Here is a 24,492-nt window from a genome sequence, read left to right on the forward strand (position 1 = left end):
ATGGTCAATTAAGTTGACTATTTCATTTCAAGTGGGAAATAGTTTTTATATGGAGGAGAAAATAGACTTCCAAGTTCCAACTACCAGACCAACCGGCCACCAAAACTATAGTACCTTAGACCAGGGTTAAGCCCGATTTCCTTCGTGATTAATCACTAAATCCAGATATAAACATCTATTAATTATTTTTAATACTTTATTATGTGCTGAAACCAACAAATTAAGATGCTCTTATTTCATTAAAATTAATAATTTAGGAAATTATTACAGAACCATGAGTTTAATACTTTTTATTCCAATCCTCCTACTTACATCTGATTTGAGATATTTTAATAAAACCAGTAGAAAATAGCTCGTCAAATTATTTAAAAGTTAAAGTCATTAGAAAACATTAATTTAAAAAAAATGCGTGGATATAAGCCACGAATAAATACTATGACTCTGTTGTACAAAAGATACTCCATTTAAAACGTTTTTAATCACTCTCCACTTCTTCCTGCCTTTGAGATTCTTTACAACTTTCAAGGGCTCTCTCTTATTCCTCCTCCTGATAGCCTTTAATAGTTCATGTCTGCATTCATATTATGGAATTTTTTTTCCTCTTTCCAGGGTTCCTGAATCCTGAATGGCTATAATATATATTCAATGACTGGAAAGCAATGATCATTTTTCTATTCTGAAATGAATTTATTGTACTGAAAATATTTGCAACCAAAACCTTTGCTTTGCTTTTAAATATTCTGCCACCTTCATCATTTCTAATTTATGATTGTTGTGACACATCGAAACTGCATTGATAAATGCTTTCCGTAGTGAAGAAGCATGACGCGAAAGTTATATACATATGCCATAAATTGGCAATAGCTCTACAATAACTATGTAACTCTGCAGCAAATTAATATTTTCTTTTATACTTACAAGAGTAATCCCAACACGAAAAATAATACTCCTCCTTATATAATATATATAATTTGGGCAATCAAATCAATCAGTTTAAGAAAGAAATTAAAATAAGTCTAAATTATGTGTATATAAGTAAAAAGATGTATAAACTTAAGGGGATGCAAACTTATAAAAGTGTCGGTATTAGATTGTATTGATAAAATGATATTGTATTAAACTTTCAATTTGCTATTTCATTGCTAGTTTTGGACTATTGATTTATGAGATACATCCAATTCACTATAGACATCCTCCTGTTGCATGATGATGCCTCGTTCTCACCCGTTGCTAGTTTTTACCTTTTTCTCTTATATCTTATTTAGAAATTCGCTGATAGAAAAGGTTTGGCTTCAGATTTTTCTATCACAATCGCATTGAATTTGGGCTAGTCAACAAAATAACCTCTAAAAAATTGGAGAGAGAGAAAGAAAGAAAAAATAATAAGTGTTTCAAATTCGACAAGCCTACACCTAATGCTAGTCCGATGATAACCCATAGGCGACAGTGACAAAGAATGGTGTGGCAACGATAAAGAGGAGAGTGACAACATCAAAATGAATGCGATAATGGAGGAGGAGGGAGTAATGGTAGCTTAGAGAGAGAGAGAGAGAGAGAGAGAGATGACCAAGGAAAGAAGATGAGAAAAGAGAAAGGGGGAGGGGGGGGTGAAGATAAAAGGTCACCGCGACGACAACAGTGAAGAAAATTTCAACGGAGTAAGAAAAAAATGAGCCCTAGGGAAGCCTAATTCATCACTCAGCAACCTGACTTAACACTAAATAGACTATTTAAAACTATTAGGTAATAAGATTTCAATTAATTTAAGTAAATTTTTGAACGAATATTTACCTCCTTCCATCCAACAACATTAGATGGATTTTATTTCAATTCCATTATATTTTCAAATAACAATATTTACTCCATTTTTTTTTTAATGTGAAAGAGCTAGTATTAACTATGATTTACTTAAATACTAACTAAGCTAGCACCAGAGTCGGCGGACAAAATTTTACATAACGTACAAGGGACAGGCCCTTATGGTCTAATCTAGCGAAGGCTCAATCCACTCTTGCCCTGGTGGCGGGTGTGCAACCCAGTCTATAGCCATGTTACAGTCTCTTATAATGTGCTAAACTTTAAATCTATTGAAGGTATTAATCAACATTCTGCATTCTCCAACTAAATTCTTTACTCTCCGAGGGGTATCCACTTCCTCTTTGATGATCTTGTAGCCCTCTGGCAAGTCTTTTTCTAGATAACTTAATATGATACATCATGTATCATATGATCAGAACCATAGGGCCCAAGTACTATGAACTCTTAGGCCCAACAAAATAACGGGCCATGAGAAATGCTAGATCAAAGCCCAAGTATGAGTGCCCGGGTTACCAAATCTTATATTTTTTAATATTTAAATTATTTATAAAATATAAACTTAAATTTTAGAAATACTTTTAATCCTCCAAAGATCTAGTCATCCAGTTGTTATTGTTAATTTGATTCGCTCACAGTTACCAGTCCACTCATGGTCATGTTCAACTCTTTCGAAGTCTATTTCTGTGGAGTTTGGCCTTCAAAACCATGGCGCTTCCCTGGCCGAATGTGATCAGTCCACCGTGTGGGGCCAGCGTAAGTCAAAAGTCAAAATCAAAAGGTAGCAATAGGCATAGCGTGTGGGTTCCATTTGGTTAGGTTAACCAATACCAAGTGGGACTTCCATAGTAACGATATAGTGTAGTCGAGATTATTTAAGGTTGTCACAGTAATCGAGCTCAGCTCGATTAAGGCCCTGCTCAAAATTTAAGTGAGCCATTTATTTAGGTTTAAAATTTATTTCGAGTCGAGCTTAGTCAGATATTTAATTATATATAGTATCAATTGACACACTTTATAATTTATGACTATCTTATCTTATCTCATCCTAATCTTCAATCAAGTCTGATTTAATTTAAGTTTAAATCAAGTTAAATCCGATGAGTCTAAATAAGACTCAAATTGCACTTATTATAGGCTCTAAGCTCGAATTATAGTTGAGTTGAAACAGGCTTGAACTGTGCTCATTTGACGCTCCAGTTATTGGCTCGGCTAAGCTCCTAGTCAAAATTAATTTTGAGTCGATGATTATTCGGGCTTATAATCTGTTAAAAAGGGTTAACTATATATTAACTCTAAACTATAATATTTTTTTACCACATTTATCTTTTAATACTTTCTCTAAATATTAAACTTTCGATCTAAATTCACATAAGTATTTTACTCATCTAAATACGTAGTCAATTTTTAATACTTTTTCCAATTTTTTTTTCAAATGAAGCCGACCTAGTAATACAATTAGATAATTCAGAGTAGTGTATATATTAATTTTTTTAAAGGGTGAAAATAATACTAGTGATAGTGAAATAGGTAAAAAATATAATTAATTATAGCTCACAATTTTCTATTCCAAATCCGCGCACCGACACTTGCATTGCAAGATCATTGATTAAAAATGTCCAAGGAGCCACGAGATCTTGTCCGGTGTACTGTGGACACTGCCAAGAATATATGTAGCTACTTCCATTCCCACCATGGTCAGCTTTGACGATTAGTGGTTATCCCCCAACACAGATCTCAAGTGGAATTTCCCCTAACAAAATCTAACACCCCATAATTTGTATGAATTTATAAATAAATACATTAGCGTACCGACGGCAGACTCCTTCTTTAATGTGACTATAAAATTAGATAAATATAATCGTTGATAATTTCTATTTAATATTTAAACATATTTTGTATATTTATCTGAAAATATATATATATATATATATATATATTTATAATCAAATCAATTTGATTATCTTTTTTATCTCTTTATCCTAACTATCAGAATCAAATACTATCTTATATTAATACTTATCTTTTTATCCCGAAATAAATTCTTATCTTATCTCGATCCTAATTGGGAAAAACCATTAGAATAAATCAAACCATGATACCACTAGTAGTGTGATGACACTGTGACAGTGGTCATGTATTTGGCCACCCAGTGTATGATATCTTGAGATCACCGACCACTTGTTGGAATAAAGTTATTCCTCCTCTCCCTCACCTAAGATCACGCCCCTATTTGCGTAGCTTATATTCTCGTCTGTGAAGCTATCAATCCTTCACCTCTCTCTCTCTCTCTCGCTCGCTCGCTCGCTCTCGCTCGCTCGGTCGGTCGGAGCAAAGGAGAAAGGTAGAAGGTGGAACAGCCATGGAGTTATTCTACTACTTGGTATTCGGGGGGTTATCCGTGGTGGTGGCGCTCCTAGAGTTCAGCAAGACGAGCAAGGATCGCTTCACCACCTCCTCCGCCTTCAACTCCTTCAAGAACAACTACATCGTCGTCTACTCCCTCATGATGGGTTTGTCTCAGATCTCGTTTACTCTTGTTTGGATTCTTTCGTTTGGCTTTTGGATTTCCTTAATTCACGCGTTAGATCTTGCATGGAGCACTATTACCAGATCTGCATTGGATCTGGAAACTCGACTCGGTTACGGATCAAAATTAGTCATTTGTTGAGGAGCGACTTAAGTCGGTTGCTTTGTGATGGAATTATAGAATAGATTGTTCTGCTGGAGTGAATACTAGGGTTTTCTGGCTATCCCTTTCATGGGTTTCTTCGCATTGACAGCATTTATATTGATCTGATAATATTTGGTTATTTATTTGATAATGTGTGATGGATCTTGCTGCTTCCTGGCGCATTGGCTGTGCATCTGCCTTTGCCTATTTGGTTTTTGTTTGTTGTGGGTTTTAGGGATATCATATAGTATTTTTCGTCTATAATAGTTTATTTTGGGTAAGATCTGATTGTGCATAGTTTACTTGGGCGATAATTTTGTCCTATTTCAGTTTGTTTATTTGTTGGCTAGGAATTGGCCTCACTATAGATGTTCTTTTGCATCAGCCGGTGATTGGTTGCAAGGCCCATATGTCTACTACCTCTATAGCCAGTATGGCTTTGATAAGGGAGATATTGGACGCCTATTTATCGCCGGGTTTGGATCTTCCATGCTGTTTGGTACTATTGTTGGATCTCTAGCCGACAAACAGTGAGATTTCCCTCATGACTTTGTCTTAAATGTTCTTCATTTCCAGTTAAAGTTGAATTCTACGCTTAAGATATCTCTGACTAAGCTATGCAAATGCAGAGGTCGGAAGAGGGCCTGCATTACCTACTGCATCAGTTACATCCTTAGTTGCATCACTAAGCATTCTCCGCAGTACAAAGTTTTGATGGTGGGGCGTATACTAGGAGGAATAGCAACATCTCTACTCTTTTCAGCATTTGAGTCATGGCTTGTTGCAGAACATTATAAGGTAATCATGGTTTAAATGCTCTCTTTACCTTTGCTGATGTAATTCATTAATGATTAAATTAGTTCCTATGGATGAGACTTTGCTGACTGCAAATTTTCTTGCCTTCTGAGCTGAAAAAAATGTTCATATTCCCTTTTTTACGTTACTTTTGCTTAACCGTGCAATTGTCATACATTTTTGTCCTCTTGCTCAACATGTAAAATTGGGCGGTTAAGTTCTCAAATCTAAATTTGCTAGGTTGCAGCTGATATCATCTAATGTTTTTCTCTCCTTCATTTGAGCATTTAATAAATGCCTAACTACTTCACTAAAATGAAGTAAAAATGGCCAACCTTTTCGAGATATGAAGGAGAACAAGAAGAGACGATTTGATCAATAAGAGAACATGGAACACATCAGCAAAGGTTGTTAATGATTTTTTGATATCACCAAACTTATTTTCTATATAATAGAAATGTTGTGGGTGATATTTTCCTTTTCTTAGTTGTTAGGAGACCTCCATGGTCGAGGAGATGCATATATAATTAGTCTTCTTAAAATGGTCAAATCACTACACATGCTGCATACTGTAGATCTCTAACATTGTGCTGATGGATTTTGTGATTGCTCTTGTACAGAGAAACTTTGACCCGCAGTGGCTGTCATTGACCTTCTCCAAGGCTATATTTCTTGGCAATGGTCTTGTTGCCATTGTCTCTGGGTTATTTGCAAATCTATTGGCTGATAACTTAGGATTTGGCCCTGTGTCTCCTTTTGATGCTGCGGCATGCTTCCTTGCAATTGGCATGGCCATCATCCTATCATCATGGAGTGAGAATTATGGAGATCCTTCAGAGAACAGGAACTTGATGGCTCAATTCAAGGTTGCAGCTGTAGCCATTGCTTCTGGTAAAGTTTTGCTTCAACTTGTCAACCATAAAAGAACTTCTAACTTGAATTTAGTATTGACCAATTTAAGATTATTTTGTGGATATCAGATGAGAAAATAGCTTTACTGGGTGCCATACAGTCGTTGTTTGAAGGCTCCATGTATACCTTCGTGTTCCTGTGGACTCCTGCTTTGAGTCCTAATGAGGAAGACATCCCTCATGGCTTTATATTTGCTACCTTCATGCTATCTTCCATGTTGGGGAGCTCCATTGCTTCTAGGTTAATGACCCGTGTGACACTCAGAGTTGAAAGCTATATGCAGATCATATTTGCAATCTCTGCCTTTACTCTTCTTCTCCCTGTTATCACTAATGTAAGATTCTTCCCGTTCCTTGCTTTCCTTTCTATTTCTCTTATATGGTTTTCAATGGGAGTAATTTGTTTTGTAACGTTGAACAGTTTCTAGTACCACCATCATCCACAGTGAAAGGAGGTAGCATCTCATTTGGAGGTTGTATCCAGCTTTTTGGTTTCTGTATCTTTGAGGCATGTGTGGGCATATTCTGGCCATCAATGATGAAAATGAGATCCCAGTATATCCCTGAGGAGGCCAGGAGCACTATCATGAACTTTTTCCGCATACCACTGAACTTATTTGTCTGTGTGGTGCTTTATAATGTAAGTATCAAAACAGTGATATTCTCCTATATTTTCATTGTAATGCAATTTCTCCTAGAGTATATCTTAATGATCTCACAAGACAATAAAAAGATCCTTAATGTTACAATGTCTCTTATGCCAGTAAGTAAAATTCTCATAACAATTCCATTGTTTTTTATGACCTATATCTTTCACTGGCAATTTCTTAGAGTATGTGCCAAAGCTATCATATATTGACGCTTTTGTTTATTGACTAAATGATGATGAAATATATTAGTTTTCCTTTTCTTCTCTCTTTTGCATCATTGTGTCTGAAAAATGTCTCATCTCATGATCTGTAGGTCAATGCATTCCCTATCACGATCATGTTTGGCATGTGTTCTATTTTCCTTTTTATGGCATCAATCTTGCAGAGGCGGCTCATGGTTGTCTCAGAGAGCAAATCAAGTAAGTTATATTAGATTATCCTTTTCATCTTAGCCTATTTATTAGCAAAAGACAATTGAACTCTTTTAACTGCAACATACTCAATGATGATGGACTTTATTTACAGAGATCCAAGATTGGACAGCATTGGAGAGGACCGGTGAAGAGGAGCCATTGAGTGTTTAGCATAGAAGGCATTTGTGCTCTCATATTTAAATTCATAACTAGAAATTGAGTAGGGCATTTACATGATATTGCACTTGCTCCATAATTGACTACTAAATAAGTTGGAACCCTTGCTTCTCCAAAGGAGCGGGAGGTGCTCAACTTCGCAATCATCACCTGGTCATCAATTAATCAAGCTTTTGACCCGATTCTTAGATCCCGCCATCCTGAGTTTATCAAAGAGTTAGCTTGTGTTGAACTATGCAATTTCCTATAGGATAGTTCCTTTCCTGTTCTGTTTACAATTATCCTTGTCTCTTTACAGCATTCTATTTATCCAGTAATGAAATTTTTTATAGTAGTGCAATATATATTACCTACTTCGTCTGATTGCCACTGTGAGCATCGTAAAAGACAAGAATCAATATAATATGGCTGAATTTTCTGTTGCAATTTGGCATTCATGTGATTCAATTACAGTGGCGCATCAGTGCATTTTTCTGTTACAGATAGTAGGATGATTTTATGTAACATTGACACGGCTAAAAAGTTGAAGACCTTTTACCAAGTCTAAGCTGAACAGCTCTTCGAGGTAATGCAATTTCCATGCTATAAAATTGGAAGCTGTGTGCGAACTTTTTTTTTTTTTAATTTAAGAAAAACAAACAGAGAAGCCCTACTATAGATAATTTTCAGGGGTACAAAATGCTGGACTATATGCTTGATTAGAGTAGCTGTCCAAAAAATTGGATAAGTTTAAAAGAGAAGTCCCAGGTATAACTATATTCTAAAGATCTATCTTAAAATATAAGTCAACCGTGACTGGTATCGCACAAAGTATGTAACTTTACAATTTTTGAAATTATTTTTTTAAATTAAGAGTTAAGTTAATGATATAGAATCCACCGCCTAAAGAAGATTAAAAGGGCCCATACAGTTATTTTTCGTGCCAAATACTCTTATCCTTCGATAATAATAGAAAGTTTGAGATAATATCCTTAGCCACGTCATGCGGGTGATGTCCAATAAAGAATATAGACAGATCTTGACTTCAAATCAGACCATCACCCTGCAAATATTCAAAATATAAACAAATACCAATATCTTCTACGTCACAAGCTTGCTAATTGCCTTCGGCAAAGATTGATCACAAACCAACAAGATAAGAGAAGCATTCATGGCAATCAGCCACGAACACAAAAGTCGAACACAATTACTTCAAACTTTGCTCCATACATCAAAATGACATTATTCGGTCCGCGCAATAAAATTCTACGAGAAAATGCTGTGACCTCGCCAATGGTCACTTTTTCAAAAGACGGCAGAATTATGAATGCTTACAGTTAAACCGAAACATATGCATCAGGATTAACTGAATCACACGATAAAATTCCTAAACAACATAATAGTTTATCTTTAATATTAAATAACAACATGATGTTTCACCTAAAAGATAATACAAACAATAACTTAAACAGATTGAACCAAAAGAATCTCATTAGCTGATAGAATGTCTAGGTGCTAAAAACAAACAAAATAGAGAAATGCAAGTCAACCTTCAAGGTTTAGAACCTTCTCCATGATCAGTTTATTACCAGAGGTGTCTTGATTGTACCTGCTGCAAACATGTTCAGTCCATCTCCAACAAGAACCACCAAGTGAAAAAGGAAAGTGAAAGTCATGATTCTCACTGCATTTATTAAATTATATGAGTCTTCCATTCTTCTCTCCTTTTCACTGCCAAACTATGACCAAGGAGTTCATTTTCATATTAGATATCTTGTACTATCGCCATCACAAGGAATAGAGATATCTGGTGCTCCCCAGAAAGGAGTAATACTGCAAAGCTCCTTTTACTATAATGTAGTTTGAAAGGGGGATCCTAGAGAATATCTTTTTTCCATCAAGCATAAGCCTAAGAGGTACTTCAAGAGTGTTCGAAAAATACAATTTAAAGATAATAAACACACATATATATATATGAGAAGTATATAAAAACATATTCCAAGAATTTCATGATCTTGAAATAGATACCTAGCTGATACAGACAAACAAACACCATAAAAGAAGGAAAGTTAAAAGACAATAAACCTAACATAGATTCACCATACATACATAATAAAGTTCAAGAAAGCCATTCTGCTATGAAGGTCTACTAAAATTGAACTCTATCATACAGTCTCCTAAAGTAAATACGTAGCAAAGAACACATAACACGAAAAAGTAAGCCTTACATATTTTCACCATCTTCTACCAATGAATTGATCAATCTACACCTAATCTTACTTCCACAAGTTGCACGTTAGCTTCATTAAGAGAAATATATAAGAACAAAATACCTTTGAATCAACAACCCACTAGTCTTACAACGTGTTAATTCTATAATCTCCTAAACTACACCAAATGTAACATCAACAGACAACTACACCAAATGTAACATCAACAGACAACCGTCCATCATATAGATCATCTACAAAACAGTCTCTTGGAAGGATGTATCAAAAAATTCATTATCCAACTAACTAAGCTTTATACAATAGAAAATAAATATGCTACCATAAACTCTATTCCCAAACTTTTAACTCTTCTGCTATTTTACGGCATACCCTGTAACAGAGAATGTAATCATCAACAGAAAAATTCAGCTGGGAAGCAAGAAATTTGAACTGCAACAATATAGGAACACAAGCAAGATAACATTGACCATCAGATCCAGACATAAGAGATACCTACCCATAAAAATATCAATATCAATCAGGTTTGTTTCTTATACGCTTATTAGAAACAAATCTTCCGACCCTCAGGCCATCACCATTACATGTAAGATCAAAATTTGAGGCATCACATATATATATATAGTGCACTTTAAACTCCTCAATAACATAAAAACAATAAGGTAAGAGAAATTGATCCAAACGAAAACCTCAGATAGGCACATATCTCTTAAGCACCTGCTTCCCCGCGACGGCTGCCCCTACCATCAACCCACCAATGGCACCGGCTACAGCCGCTGACCTCGGTCCATTCGCCGCCTTGAAGAGCGCACCTGTGCCGAGCCCTGCAGCGACGCTATTGATCCAGTCGTCCGAATCCCTAACGACGACCATCCCGCTCTCTAAACCGGCATAGAGAAGCCCGATCACGCCCAATCTGTTCCCGATTCGACGGCCATCCTGGCCGGAGGAGTTGAGGACGCGATTGATCCGGATCTTGAGGGTATCCCCGGGCTCGGCAGCTCGTACCGCTCGGTGGAGACCGAGTCCGGCGCCAGCAACGGCCCCAGAGAGGTAGCCTACGCCGGTGTAGTAGGTGAGATTCTCCCCCCATGACCTACGCTGGGCGACGGACTCCTCCTGGAAGAGAAACTCCGGTGAGGTGGGGAGATCGTATAGGTTTCGGTAAGGGATCTGAAGGTCTTGATACGGGTTGTACAGCCGACGACCAGGCTCTTGCCGTCGATCGCCGTCGTCGCCGCCGAAGATTCTCGGATCCGCCATCAGATCTCTCTTCTTCCTTTGGCCTTCAAAAATTCCTAGGGCTAGGGTTTCGTGGAGGAGAAGGATTCGCCCGACAAAGCCGGAGCGAAGCAAAGAGGCGAACACGGAGGCGGCGAGGGAAGGGCTTTTTCTTTAGGTCGAGGGTTCGTTGCAATTTTACAAAGAGACCCCTCTCTCGAGGAGATTGCGTATCCGACTTTTCTAGGTTAGCCCCTTGCGTTTTCCGATATTTACTTTAATATACACCGAGTAGAGCTCGGTCGTTCTGAAGGAATCTGGAGGTTATATTCCTTCTCTTTTTACGCTCTAAAGCCTAAAGGGAATCTTCTCTCCTCGAACTATTATCAATCATTAATTTGAATCCGGTTCCAGTGTTCAGGTCTACAACTCCTATGTTGTATGGGTTCTGGAAATATTATTTCCTTCGCATAATTTAATAGATTGTGAGCTAGACAGTTAGCCTATTGAACCGGGTTATAATTGGCTGACTCTTTCAGTTGCATTGTTAGAAGATAGGATATTAATTATTTATGTTAGTGGTTGGACTCGTTGACGACGTGAACAATTTTTTTTTTAAAATTTTGCTATTCACTAGATAATCTTGTTGTAGACCACCAGATTTGCTCAATTACGAGTTAGAAAACAATGCATATAGACTTAGATCTGATCCTCATCATATATTTTATACCTATGAATCTATGATTGCAAACTTATGTTGTAAACGAGTGATACATGGACCCACACTAACGCTTCTATTTTTTTTTCATTTTTTTTAGAAAAGAAGGAAAATTATAATCTACCACTATGTAACTTTAATCATAAGCAGTTAATCTTTCTATGTTTTAGATCAAATTATAAATGTAAGTCAATAGTTAACCAAGATATAACTTAATTTTTCTATTCATTGTGGAATAACTTATATGCTAATTTAGCTAATTATAATTGCATAGGAAATTTCTACTGGTTTAGGCTAGTGTGGTATTTAATTGTAAGCCAGTATAATTGTATAATTATTATAACTTAATGTGATATAGAAAATAGAGGAAAATATGGATGAGAAAAAAAGAGAGAAGAAAAGGAGGAACACAAGTAATGAAATAAAGTCTTTTCAATGATAAAATAATAATTGATAAATATAAGAATATCAAATAAGAGAGGATATTGAGATAATTTGTTATTTAGTCATGTAATTATATAAAAATATTTATTTTAAAATAAAATTTATACTTATTTATATAAGCGAACAGAGCCTTATCTTATTATTATTCAGTGCAAAAAAATATTGGCATCAATAAAACACCATTAATTTTCATGCAAATCTAATAATTATAATTTGGTCTAAAATTATTAAGTTTAAACTACAAAAAAAAAAAATTAAAATCGAGTACAAGCATCAACATAAATATATATAAAAAAAGTAATTTAAACTCGAAAATTCCAGCCATGGTGACTGGTGAGCTGCCCGCGTATAGAAAGTGGAAACGACTCGTTCTTTTGTCTCTTCCACTTTTATCAATCCTTTATTATTACTTGTGTCTTAAACCACGTGCTTGTCCAACTGTCCCACATGTTGTATCTGGAAAGAAGGGAACATAGCAAGCCGGACCTATGACAAATTACGAAGCCAAACTTCGAATTCCATCTCTCCCAGTCCCAGCATAGCATATAGATCACCATCAACTTCCAATTTTGTACTTTATTAAACTTAAGAGCCAGATTAGTTTCAGAGTCAGATAGGGTTCTTACTCTTAATCAAGATATAAAAAATCACTAATCCTGATTTCTTCTCATTCTGTGTCTCTTGACAGTATATGGAGGAATATGATAATCTTATCAGGCTTTTTATTACATATTCATTTTGTTACTGCTATCAGGTTGATTTGAAGAAGCATAATAAAGTAACACACAGGAGAAGGGATAGATATCACATAAATCTACATTTTATCAACTAAAAAGTCTCTCTTTCGGCGATTTACTACTCATCACTCATCAGCAAAAGCATCCAACTCTCGCCCATCTCTTTTTTCTACCTCCCTTTATTCTCCTTATTCTAAGGCCAAGATCCCTTTCTTGCTTTCCCATCCCCTCACTCTTCACACTAGTGCCAGAAGAGAAAGGAGAGCTCAGAATGCACCTCATCCCATCTCTCTTCTTCTTCTTCGTCCTCGTAGCCATCCATGGCTGCTCCGCCATCCAATACAAGGTCGGCGATCTCGACGCCTGGGGCGTTCCCCCTCCTTCCAAATCTAACCTCTACTCTGTCTGGTCTCAATCCCACCACTTCAGGCTTGGCGATTCCCTCCGTAAGCTTGCTCCCACTCTCCTCCTCTTCAGATCCCGTCACCTCCCGTCGGTGAATCTCACAATCGTTTCTTTTCTCTCTCATTCTTGCAGTGTTCCTCTACCCGCCGAGTCAAGACTCGGTGGTGCAGGTATCGGAGAAGGAGTACAATAGCTGCGCCGCGTTGGATCCGATACTAAGATTGGACGACGGCAACTCCGTCTTCAACCTCACGACTCCGGGTCGGTTCTACTTCATCAGTGGGGTTTCCGGCCACTGCGAGAAGCTCCAGAAGCTCGCCGTCGACGTCCCCAACGCCAACGGGACTTTCTTCCCGCCGTCCGAGGGGTCCCCCGGCTCGCCGGCGGCGTCGCCATCGTCGTCGACGTATCCGATCGTGTTCGGGCCTTCGGCGGCGCAGGAGTCTGGGGCTGGTAAGCTTGGGGCTTTCGCTGCCGGTGGATCCGTGATCGCAATGGTGTTGGTCACCATTTGTGCCTTTTGATGAGATTGGTGTTCTAGTTTTGGGAATGGATTGATAGGAGCTTGGTGTTCAAATTTTTGTTGTATTCGTTCATTTATCTTCAAATGCTGTCGGATGTACTTCTTCATGATTTACTAAAGATGCTATTTTCGTTATATTTCTAGAAAAGGATTAAACTATAAAGTACAAATCAAGTAGATGTGTTTACAACGGTCAGAGAGAGATTGGAAAAGAGGACCACGTTTAGGTGAAGTTATAGAATTTTGCAATGGAATAAAAGAGAGGAAAATGCAGAAGATTAATACATACAGGCAAAAGGAAACCCACTTCCAACTTCCTCTCAAAACAAACAAACAAGCAAGCAAACAAAAGATTAAAAATAAATTAAAACATTTTTATCGGTGACAACATGTTTATCTTCTCAGGCAGCAAAAAATTATGTAGTATGAGCTGTGAGAGCATGTGCATATTTTTGATGCAACCTTCGATTAGGTTAAAAGAACAAAAAAAATTCACAAGAAGATAATAATTGCTTCTAATTTTACAAAAGCTTGGTGCCAATGATAGAGGAAGAGAACCTTAACCAAGGTTCAGCTCTTCACTGTCACATAAGACTAAAAACTAGAATAAAAGAGAGACTAATCGGGTTAGAATAGAAAAAAGGATGCTGTAAATGCAGCACCTGCAAGCAACCACTGACTTTATAATACAACAATCCTATGATCCTAAGAGAGACTAATCGGGTTACAGGATACGCTTAAGCAACCGTTTCAACATCAGCTGTCATCGCCTTCCCTTCAGATTCGTAACCGGCAGCCCCAGCTCCAGATGATTCCATATACTGGGCTGTCTGTTGCTTTGACTCTGCCCCGATAAAAGGACTCCGCAGCTGTGTCGAATCCGCATCAACACCACTGGTTGTTCTGGGAGGTGAGGGTGGCTGCACCTCTACATCTGGATAACCGGCCTTAAACCTAGCTCTCAAACCTTCATCTACTAGTCTCACTCCATTCAATTGATTCCCTAGCGACAGCCACCTGAATAAAACCATCAACCATTAGACTGCAAGGTCATTGGATAGAAAGTATAATAAACTAATGTAAACTGGAACTGGCAAATAAGAAGATACACTAGAAAGAGAATTATTATTTTATACGCATCACTTTCACCAGGAAAAGCTGGTTATTGAGGTATATCAGAAGAATCCATAAAATGGAGTATATTGAACAGTATAGCAAGAAGAGGCTTGTAAATTGTGTTTAAGTATAGAAACAGAAATACCCCTTCAATTCTAACAATATAAACAGGATACATCACCAGCTAAAAAACAAATATTAAGAACTAGACCACTAACACATACCCGGCATGTGTATTATGCATTCGAGCAAACAATTCTAACTTCCTTGTCCTTGGGCTTATCCTCTCCAGCATTGGATACATCTGTGATGAAAGCATGCAATAACATGAGGTCTAGAACTTGAATTTTCCACTTGAAGATGGAAACAGTGTTAGGCAATCTCTATCTCTATACAAGTATTATTCTATTGGACATTGTTTCCAAGTGGGAAATCCCTGCTGTAAAAGAAGATTGATCTGTAAATTCTCAGGATCCATTAAAGCTTCCAAAACTTCCCCATCATGGCAAATAGTAAGATAGAGGAAAAATGCTATGATAAAGAATAAGTTCACTGGAAGGAGATGCAAGAATTTTCTGAACCATTCGTCTTACAAACCAAAAGCAAGAGTGGTCTTTGAACAGTCAAATTTCCAATTCATGGTAAAATTCTGTAGTTTTGAATATAATTCCTTATACTCAATTCTGTAAAGTAGAAGCCACAGAAGATACCAGATTACCTCATCAGGTTTTCGACTCGTCTCACGAACTTCAGCAACAATAACATCTGTATCAATATTCCTGTTCACCTCTGGATTCCCTTTTAGTCCAACAAGGCAATGTTCTTTACTGTGATTAAGCCAATGACCTGTTCGTCCTGTTCTAATAATTCGCTGGAGTTGATTGGTTTTCACCCAAATGATTTCCTCAACCCGCTTATATCCCCAAAGCTCTAAACTGATACTCACATACAAAGCCATGTCAGTTCAATTCAATTTCCATAGTAAAACTAAGTCCTTGGATAAATGATAAACATAGATTATCTGATTAAATACTTGCAATAGAACACATTTAGTATTCAAATATTAGCAGGACGAGCAGAGAATAAGAAAGGTGCAACAGATCAAGTAAGATAAAACATGCAGAATGATCTTAACTACAAATTTGTTTAATCTAATGGAACATTCACAAAAATGACGACATTGATTAGATCCTAAACTTGAAGAGTATATTTCCAGAATGTTTTCTTCCCCTGAGCTCCAATCTTAAGTTTTAACAACAATTCTGAATTTCTCGTCTAGTCTTTGAATGGAATATATATATATATATATATATGAAGACCATGACATTTATAATGTGCTCATCTAAGTTCGTAAAACTAACGTCTGAAACTGCTCTAGTTGGAACATTCTCTACCATAAACTGACTGAATGCTAAATGACATAAAGCAAAAAGGATATTGACAAATGCTGATACTAAAAAATTATCACAACTACTGCATGAACCAACCTCCTTCAGAAAGGGCATAATCAGATGTCAACAAGAGTCTATCTCAACCCAAAATCAGAAAAAGAAGAATGATAATAATGTCAAAGAAGATTCCATAATAGATCCAATTGAGCAGATTAATCTTCAGATTCAAACTTTAAGATAGAATTAGCAAGAAACTGCCCTGGACAGCTGGCAGGCTGCAGTTAACGGCAAAGAACTAAGCGTTTGCCAGCTGATATGCCTAATAAGCAGATCTTCTTCTCTACAGAACATGACAATCACCACATAGAAGGTTGTTCTCAACTTCCTGGTGTTCCCATTGAACAAATTATCAAGAATTTTAAGCTGAAATGAGAACTTACCACTCTCGCCCGAGTTCCATTGCACGTCCAGTGACCCAGAGGAAAATCAGACCATCAGTCTGCAAAGCAGGTACATTAAGATTCCTCATCTCATCATCAGCCATTGTACCATATGGCAGTTCCATGTGAATGTCCCAAGGAGGGTCAGCCATGATAACTCCAAACTGCCCTAAGATGTCCATTCTAAAACTACGAATATCACAGTTTATCCATTGAGGTTCACCGAGTTCCACTTCTGAACAATATTCAGCCCTTTGGGACTTCAATGCCTTTTGGGGTGGAAGATTGGCAGCTCCCAGCATCATTGGAGATATATCCGGCGTCTGGTCAAGTTCATAATGAACATATTTGCAAGTCTGCCAGCAGAACAACAGATCTCAGCCACAATATATAAAATGGGAATAAACAAAAGCAAAAGGGAAGATGATGGTTTAACCTTTGTGTGGCGACATGTATCAAGAAAAGAACAATCCCCTAAGTTTGTATCAGTGTGTGGAGCAATGATTCGGCGAAAATGAACCTGGTTGCAACCATGTGATCACTTAATAACATTTCAAGAAAACAGTACTGCAAAAAAAGTGCCAAACAAAAAAAAATGAGGCAAACTTGATTTCATGAAGGACAGAATACATTGCGTATAATTGACCTCATTTTCATTAATCAAAAGTAATACAGGAAATCATTGTTAAGGATCAAAATAACAATTCACCAATAATGTGCAGGCAGTTGTTCCGCGCATCTGGTAATTAAATAATCCTTTTCATTTAATTCCATGTATTTGAGAATGTGATAACTCAAAGTCACTAAATTGATCCAAGAACAATTTAGCAATGAATAACAAAAAGCTAAGCATGTTAAGAAAAAAAATGTAGCATATGAAGTATAAGCAAATTATTCATGAGCTGTATTGGTAATCTTATAAAAAAAAAGGTTATGCCATGAGATTGGCATAGTGAATTATTGTGTTATGAAGGTATAAAATGATATATAGAATAGGGAATTATTCATGTTGTCATGGTAAAAGACAATATATCAGTGAATAAAAACACTAACCTTGTCACATGCAACAAAGGAACCAGATTGGCGTCTGCAATCTTCTTTGGTTAGATTGGAACAATATTCTTTGAGTTGGGAACCGCCCTTGGTCTTGAACTGTAAAAAATGGATAATCAAAGTTAGACACCAGAAATAGAAAAAGCTGTTCTCGACATAGAGAAGCTTCAAACTGGTCAAGTGTTCACCTACCCTTAACTTCAAAGCATCAAATTCTCTAAAGTGCAATTAACATTACCCTTTGAAAGCAACAAGAATGAAAAGAACCGGAGACTTGATATTATCTATCGATAATACTTTCACTAACATCATTATGCCAAAAAGTTTACTAACTTAATCATCGGAATTTCTTCTCTCTTCTTGATGGTAAGGTACAAGAAGACAAGATTATGCAATCCCCTATCATCTGAAATTGTAAAGGTGGTTGCCTAAACATGTCATAAAACAAGGATGAAAAGAGAAAGAAGCACCAAGATCTCCAAACCTTTGCAGCAACAGCAGTCTCCTTCGCAGTTGGCCTATGAATGAGATCCAAAAGCTCCTCCCCTGTCTTTGACTTCTGCATCTCCCTAAAAGTCTTCTTATTTAGTAACAGCTCAAGGTCCTTCAAATCCTCCTCCTCCGACTTTTGCTTAGATTGTCCAGGGCTGAGGCCACCCATAGGTCCACCTGGCCCCATAAAAGGCCGTTGGAGCGGAGCAACACCCATCATCCTCGGCATACCCATTAAGCTCATAACCCTAGGGCCTCCTCTGGACGCAACCATTGGCGAGGCACCTGCTCCGCCAAACATGGGCGACATAAGATGAGATTCCGGAGGATTCATCCACATCTCAGGCGTCGGCCTTGGTATGATCATACCACTGTTATCAGCTCCGGGAGTCGCCGAACCCTGACCCTGGTTACTCCCATCACCTGTACCGGGTTCCAGAGTAGCCGACGGCTGTGAATTATGCGAGGAAGAGGTCTCCGGCAGCTCCTTGAGAAGCTTACTCCGATCAATTCCCCAAACCATCAGCATCGACTTCCCCCCCACAGCGAACTCCTCAAGCTGCACCCCGCCGTTTTCCTCAGCGATCCGCCGCAGCGCCATCTCGACAACGGAAACCGCTCCGATCTCCGTACCAAGCTCGACGAGCGCCGCCCTCTCGGCAGGGGTGGCCGAGGACCGATCGCTCTCCAGGCGACGTAGCAAGGCCTTAGAGTCAATCTCAGAGAAGGGCACGAGCTCGAGGAGGCAGACGGCGACCATGGTGCGGACGACGGAGAGGCGGTCGACGGCGCCGGAGAGATCGGCAGAGGGGCGATCGCCGCGGCGGGGGTCGGGGGAGAGCTTCGGGCGCGTGCGGGGGAGGGAGGCATTGGAATCGACAAAGGGGCGGGCGAAGGGTTTGTGGCTATGGTTATGGCTCGTTTTGTGGTTAGGGGTAGGGGTAGGGGTAGGGACAGGGGTAGGGGAGAAGGGGCGGTGGTTGAAGGCGGAGATGAGGCGGAGGGAGAGATCGAGGGAGGAGACAAAGTCTGGGAGGAGGGAGTGGAGGGAGGAGATGAGGTCGAGCTGGGTTTGGCGGCGGGATTCGACGGCATCCTCGAGCTGGCGGCGGAGATCCTTCACTGTGGTGAGGTCGTCTCCCCGCTGCTGCCGCCGCCGCCAGCTACGACGTCTTGGGGCTCCATGATGTGACTTCCGCCGGAGAAGAAGCTCGTTAGGGTTCGTTTTGTGTCGACGTCTTTCTGCTGGTTATATTTTGTTATATACATACGAAATTAAACTAATAAATATGTTACCTCTCAAAGTTACAATTGATTTTGTAGTAAATCATGTTAACTTTTTAGTCACGGTTTGTCTTATTTTTTTACCACCCATTTGACCTTGTGCAGTTGAATCTTAACCATCAATTTTGAGCATACTATTGATGATCAAACTTTGGCTTATTGTAAACAAGTTCAACCCTATAACAGAGAATAAAATATATCTTCACAACTACATCTTACATTGGAAAATTTTAGGTGATAAATACATTGAGAGAATAAAATATCTTCACAACTATAAACATCTTACATTGGAATCAAAACAACCATGTAACGAAGATCCCACCAAAAGCGTATCCTTTTAATTGACCAAACAAATACCCCAGCATGCCATCACAGTCACTCTGTACTTATAATTACAATATGAAACGAGAAAGTACTATACACATATGACGAGCTAACCAAAATTATATTCTCCGTAATCAAACTAATAAAAGAAGAATGCATATTGCAGAACAATCAACTTGTATACTAGTAATCGTTACCAAAATATTATTACTAGCAAACTTTTCCCAAATCATCAGTGAAGATGAGGGAGATACAACTAAATATCTCTCTTCCTCAATAGCCACTTCTTTCGTGCACCATCCAAGGCTTCATCCCTCATCTTCAACAGCTCATCAAATCGGCTTTTATACTGAGATTCAATCAATTCAAGCACCTTCCTGAGTTCTTCTTGATCTTTTTCAATCAGGGACATTGATGAAGGAACACTCAGCATCTTTGAACTATTAGAAGGCTCACCTTTATATACAATAGGCACATTTAAGTTTTTTGGATAACAATTCACAGAAATATTGTCTCCCACATTACTAGTTCCTTCCTTAAATCCATCGTCCTCCAAAATCCCAGAGTCAACATCAGTCCCATATCCACTTACGCTTTTATAACTGGCAGGCAATTGCACAGATATAGCTGATCCTTGAGACCCTTTGTCCCCATCAGTGCTAGAAATAGAACCATAATAAGAATTTGATGTCATTTCAAATGTCCTTTGATATGTGATATCTTCATCTGCTAGAATATGATCAGTACTTGAGCTTGCCATATCTGGTCGCGAGAAAATAGAATGTTCATACATTGCTTCACAGCACGTTTCATGCATCAAACACTCTCTTTGTGCACTCATTGTCTCATCAGAAGAATGATCAGTTGAAGGCTTCCAATCAGATACAAACTTCATTATGATAAAGTCTATAAACTTAGCTATAAAAACAGCATCATATTCTGATAATTCTTGATGTTCCACCATTTCATTAGCGACAGATAATGCAGTATCAGAAGTCAAGTAGAAAGTAAAATGAATGTTCTTTGCCTGACCTGCAAATAAATTAAAATAAGAATGAACCATAAGAAAGTGACGACTTGTCATTAAATATATTTTCGTTACCTACCATATGAATTAATAATACGCAAATCAAATGATATTGAGCTGCCATTGTCCTCTCCTTTCAGCCTAAACTCATTATTTCTGTTGACTCGTCTAAACTCCATTACTGGTGGTTGATGAGTAACATTATTGCTCATTGTGTTTGTGCCAACTGGAAAGGCCTTGTGATCAGAGTCTATGTCCATAGATACAGATTCAACAGAAATATTGTCCATTTTTGGTGTAGAAATGGGTGATTGGATACTGTCGACAATAAACTGCTTTGTATTGCTTGATTGAAGAAATGGATCTTTCAAAAGCTCCTTGGCAGGCAATCTCTCGGAAGCAGAGACCAAACACTTTTCAATAAATTGTTTCACTTCAATATTTGTTACTTTAGCGAGTGCAGCAGGCTTTATTCCCTAATGAACAATCACAAGAGATCTAGATTAATGAAAAAACAAGAGTAGAATTTTTTTAATTGGTAACTATGTTTTAAAAAGCCAATAAGCTTACCGAAGTTACTTTCTTAAAAATTTGAGCTGGATTTTTGCATTCACTGTAAGGATATTCAAGAGTAACCATCTCCAACATACACATCCCAAAAGAATATATATCAACTAATTCATTGTATTCTTCCTCGTAAAGCTCAGGGGCCATAAATTCAGGGGTTCCTAAAGACATTTAAACAAGAACAAGAACTTGTGAAAGGATCTAACTTCATATTACTTAAAGAATATAAACAATGACTAAACATTTTATGAATACTATCAGCAAAGCGTAAAAAGAAATTTTAAGAGACAAGAACATGATAAAAAGAAGAAGACAACACAATAAAAATGGAATAGCAACAACATTAGCTGATATGTCCATTAAGTTGTTTGTTCATGCACTTTTATATTACAAATACTCAACTTACATTGGAGAAAGTCAAAAGAAATCAGGAAGTGAAAACTGAGAGATAACCAATGTCAATTCTACCTACGACTTCTATTGAACATGATCTACCATGTTGCACAATAAAATATACTTCACTATCTCAAAAGAAAAAGCAATAAAGAGAGGTGTTCTTCAATAAAACTTGAGACAAGAGGATAACATAAAAAGGAATTACCAATAACGCTTTGAGCTGTCGGTTGCTGCATCACTATAGCTAGCCCAAGATCTCCAATTTTAACCTCTCCATGGTTCCCATTAACAAATATATTATCACATTTCAAATCTCTATGAAGAATCGGAGGCTTGTGACAATGTAGGTAGTCCAGACCTCGAAGGATTTGTCTTGCCCAATTCTTTATTGCTTTCATGTCAACACATCTATGTCTTCTACGGTACCTACAGTTTTGTAGAGCAAAGGTAAATTTAGCATATTCCAATGCAAGTTAAACGCAATGCAATTCGATAACTTACTGTCTTAGGCTTCCCGACGTGAATAGCTCTGTGATGATATTAATTGTTTTCTTCTTATCATCAACCCATGAGTTGTAAAACTTGATTATATTATCATGATTGAGAGACTTCAACAAGTGGACTTCGGAGTACAACCTTTCAAGGTTATCTGGAGACTGCAGTACCTCATCTATCCTAACTTGGTTCCATGCAACCTCAATACCATCAACCTCGTCGAAAGCCTTATAACTATATTAAGCACAAAAAGTTTAAGATGCACATTCCAAAGGGGTCAGAATATTATCTCAAAATAAAATCCAACAGAAACAACTTCTACAGGACAATTGGAAAAACAACACAAAGGGTATTTAAACATACACTGTCTTGAATGCTCCCCTTCCCAAGACCTCGCCATACTGCACATTAAATTAAGGGTGGGAAAAAGTCAACAATTAGCTATAAGAAAATATTTTACAACAAATTAGGGTACATTCTAATTTCACCATGCTTGATTAAATTACCACCAATAAAGCAAATAAAACGTACACGAATATAGCGCCCAGTGGGATCAACTTCTACGTAATCCGCATCCGGCGAGCCAACGCTACTTTTATTACTGCCTTCTCTTATAAACCCATTTAAAACTGAATCCATTTACCAAGAACACAAATTTAAAAAATTAAACCGCGCTGCGTCGAATCGAAGCCGAGAGAGGAGAAAAAGAAAATGTTATCTCCGAGAGTGCGCGACTTCGAGCTTAATCGAAATCTCGATGCGTCTCTCAGAGAACGATTCCGAGGCGGCGGAGAAGGGATCGGACGCCGACCGCAAGCGGATCCGACATCCTATAACCTCCGAGGATCCCAGAGCCATAACCCCGTTCCCGATCGCACGACGCCGACCCCTCATTCTGGACCCGAATCCGAATTGCGGGAAACCGCCATGGTCCTCTCTTCCTATTTGGTGGGAGAACCCGTGCCCTAGGAAGATAGAAGCGAGAGCACCATTACTACTATGGAGGAGAAGAGAGGCAATACGGATGGATCCTATGTACAGGAATTGGGCCAAGACCAAAATCCTAAAATTTTGATGGAAAAAAGAAGAGAGATTGGTGAGCAGAGAGGAAAAGGTGGAGCGATCTAACAAGTGTTCGGTGGTGGGGACCGGCTATTTTTCGGTTTTCTTCTGGTTTTATTTGCTTTTTTTTTTTAGCAAAGGTTGTTAATTATGTATTACGCTAAACTTTGCAGAAAATCCCATATATTGTGAGTTTATTCTAAATTCAAACTCTCCATATATCACTTTTTCTAAAAAAATTCCTAAATTTTGTAAAAAGAAAATATATTCACTCAATACTTTTGGTTAATTGTAAGGCATAATCCAACCTTAGCATATAAAATCTAAGGAGTAATATTTAATTCCATTCAAATTTTGAAATTACTATTGTCAATTCAGCTTAAATATAATAATTTTACTCTCGTAAACATATAATTTCCATATTAATTTTTCTTTTTAATTATTTTTATGTCAATGACCAATGTGATAGTTTTAGAGTTCAAATTCCAACAATTAATTGAGACTACGTTAAAATTTTACTTCTCTCAAGATAAAATATTTCTATGTAAATGATATTTAAACTGTCCTCTCAATGATGATATTTGATTACTTCAAACATATGATTACTTAATTATTGTGATGATAGTGTATAAAAATGGGATATTAGTTGAACTTTTTGTTATAGAAAAAAAAAATATATATATATATATATTTAAGACAAATGATAAGGTAAGGTTTGAAAAAAAAAATTCCAAAATGGCAGAGGTTTTAAAAATTCGTTATAGGAATGGGTGAGACTAAAATTACTCAACTACTAATGTTTAGCAAATCAGGTGCCAGATCATATGGCCCGATTGGTATGATTGGTGTTTTCATGGTTTTTTTCAGAAAAGATCGGCGGCCATGTTGTTGGTATTAAGTCAATCTCGTACTCTCTCTCTCTCTCTATATATATATATATATAACTTTATTTAAAAAAAGAAAGCTAATTCTTGGAAGTAAAGGTGTAATAGGCTAATATAATAGCCGGCCAAGTCTGACTTGGTGTCAAACTCATGTACTTGATTAAATTGCAAATTTCAGTTTTACCCGAGGTGAGATTTTTTATGGACTTAGATTAATTAGAGCACGGGGTTGAGTTCAAATATCTTAATTAGAATTAGATGGGCTAAAACA

At 37.6% G+C, this 24,492-nt stretch overlaps 5 protein-coding genes across 5 annotated transcripts; 2 read left to right on the forward strand and 3 right to left on the reverse strand.

Moving 5' to 3' along the window:
- The first annotated feature begins 3,929 nt into the window (after window positions 1–3,929).
- On the forward strand, window positions 3,930–7,779 carry LOC140793447 (uncharacterized). The gene is made up of 8 exons (XM_073144929.1): window positions 3,930–4,328; window positions 4,875–5,019; window positions 5,119–5,287; window positions 5,905–6,175; window positions 6,265–6,530; window positions 6,617–6,835; window positions 7,159–7,264; window positions 7,371–7,779. Exons 1-8 carry the CDS (start codon window positions 4,178–4,180, stop codon window positions 7,427–7,429), a joined length of 1,386 nt encoding a protein of 461 aa, XP_073001030.1. The 5' UTR covers window positions 3,930–4,177; the 3' UTR covers window positions 7,430–7,779.
- A 2,365-nt stretch (window positions 7,780–10,144) lies between these two features.
- Window positions 10,145–11,114, reverse strand: LOC140794300 (mitochondrial import inner membrane translocase subunit TIM23-1-like). The gene has a single exon (XM_073146283.1). The coding sequence runs from the start codon at window positions 10,903–10,905 to the stop codon at window positions 10,333–10,335; it is 573 nt and encodes a 190-aa protein (XP_073002384.1). The 5' UTR covers window positions 10,906–11,114; the 3' UTR covers window positions 10,145–10,332.
- A 1,720-nt stretch (window positions 11,115–12,834) lies between these two features.
- LOC140793779 (early nodulin-like protein 8) lies at window positions 12,835–13,825 on the forward strand. The gene is made up of 2 exons (XM_073145467.1): window positions 12,835–13,208; window positions 13,300–13,825. The coding sequence occupies exons 1-2, from the start codon at window positions 13,034–13,036 to the stop codon at window positions 13,689–13,691; spliced, it is 567 nt and encodes a 188-aa protein (XP_073001568.1). The 5' UTR covers window positions 12,835–13,033; the 3' UTR covers window positions 13,692–13,825.
- Window positions 13,826–14,137: 312 nt separating this feature from the next.
- Window positions 14,138–19,468, reverse strand: LOC140793780 (probable N(6)-adenosine-methyltransferase MT-A70-like). The gene is made up of 7 exons (XM_073145468.1): window positions 18,175–19,468; window positions 17,691–17,789; window positions 17,074–17,157; window positions 16,638–16,993; window positions 15,525–15,741; window positions 15,031–15,110; window positions 14,138–14,707 (listed from the first exon to the last, which is right to left on the reverse strand). Exons 1-7 carry the CDS (start codon window positions 18,940–18,942, stop codon window positions 14,428–14,430), a joined length of 1,884 nt encoding a protein of 627 aa, XP_073001569.1. The 5' UTR covers window positions 18,943–19,468; the 3' UTR covers window positions 14,138–14,427.
- A 305-nt stretch (window positions 19,469–19,773) lies between these two features.
- Window positions 19,774–23,317, reverse strand: LOC140794278 (probable serine/threonine-protein kinase WNK4). The gene is made up of 7 exons (XM_073146240.1): window positions 22,807–23,317; window positions 22,639–22,676; window positions 22,282–22,509; window positions 21,986–22,206; window positions 21,388–21,545; window positions 20,897–21,293; window positions 19,774–20,822 (listed from the first exon to the last, which is right to left on the reverse strand). Exons 1-7 carry the CDS (start codon window positions 22,912–22,914, stop codon window positions 20,047–20,049), a joined length of 1,926 nt encoding a protein of 641 aa, XP_073002341.1. The 5' UTR covers window positions 22,915–23,317; the 3' UTR covers window positions 19,774–20,046.
- Window positions 23,318–24,492: the final 1,175 nt, after the last annotated feature.

This window comes from Typha latifolia, chromosome 8 (genome assembly GCF_019914945.1).
Source record: "Typha latifolia isolate L0001 chromosome 8, TyphaL0001v2, whole genome shotgun sequence".
Lineage (NCBI taxonomy): Eukaryota > Viridiplantae > Streptophyta > Magnoliopsida > Poales > Typhaceae > Typha > Typha latifolia.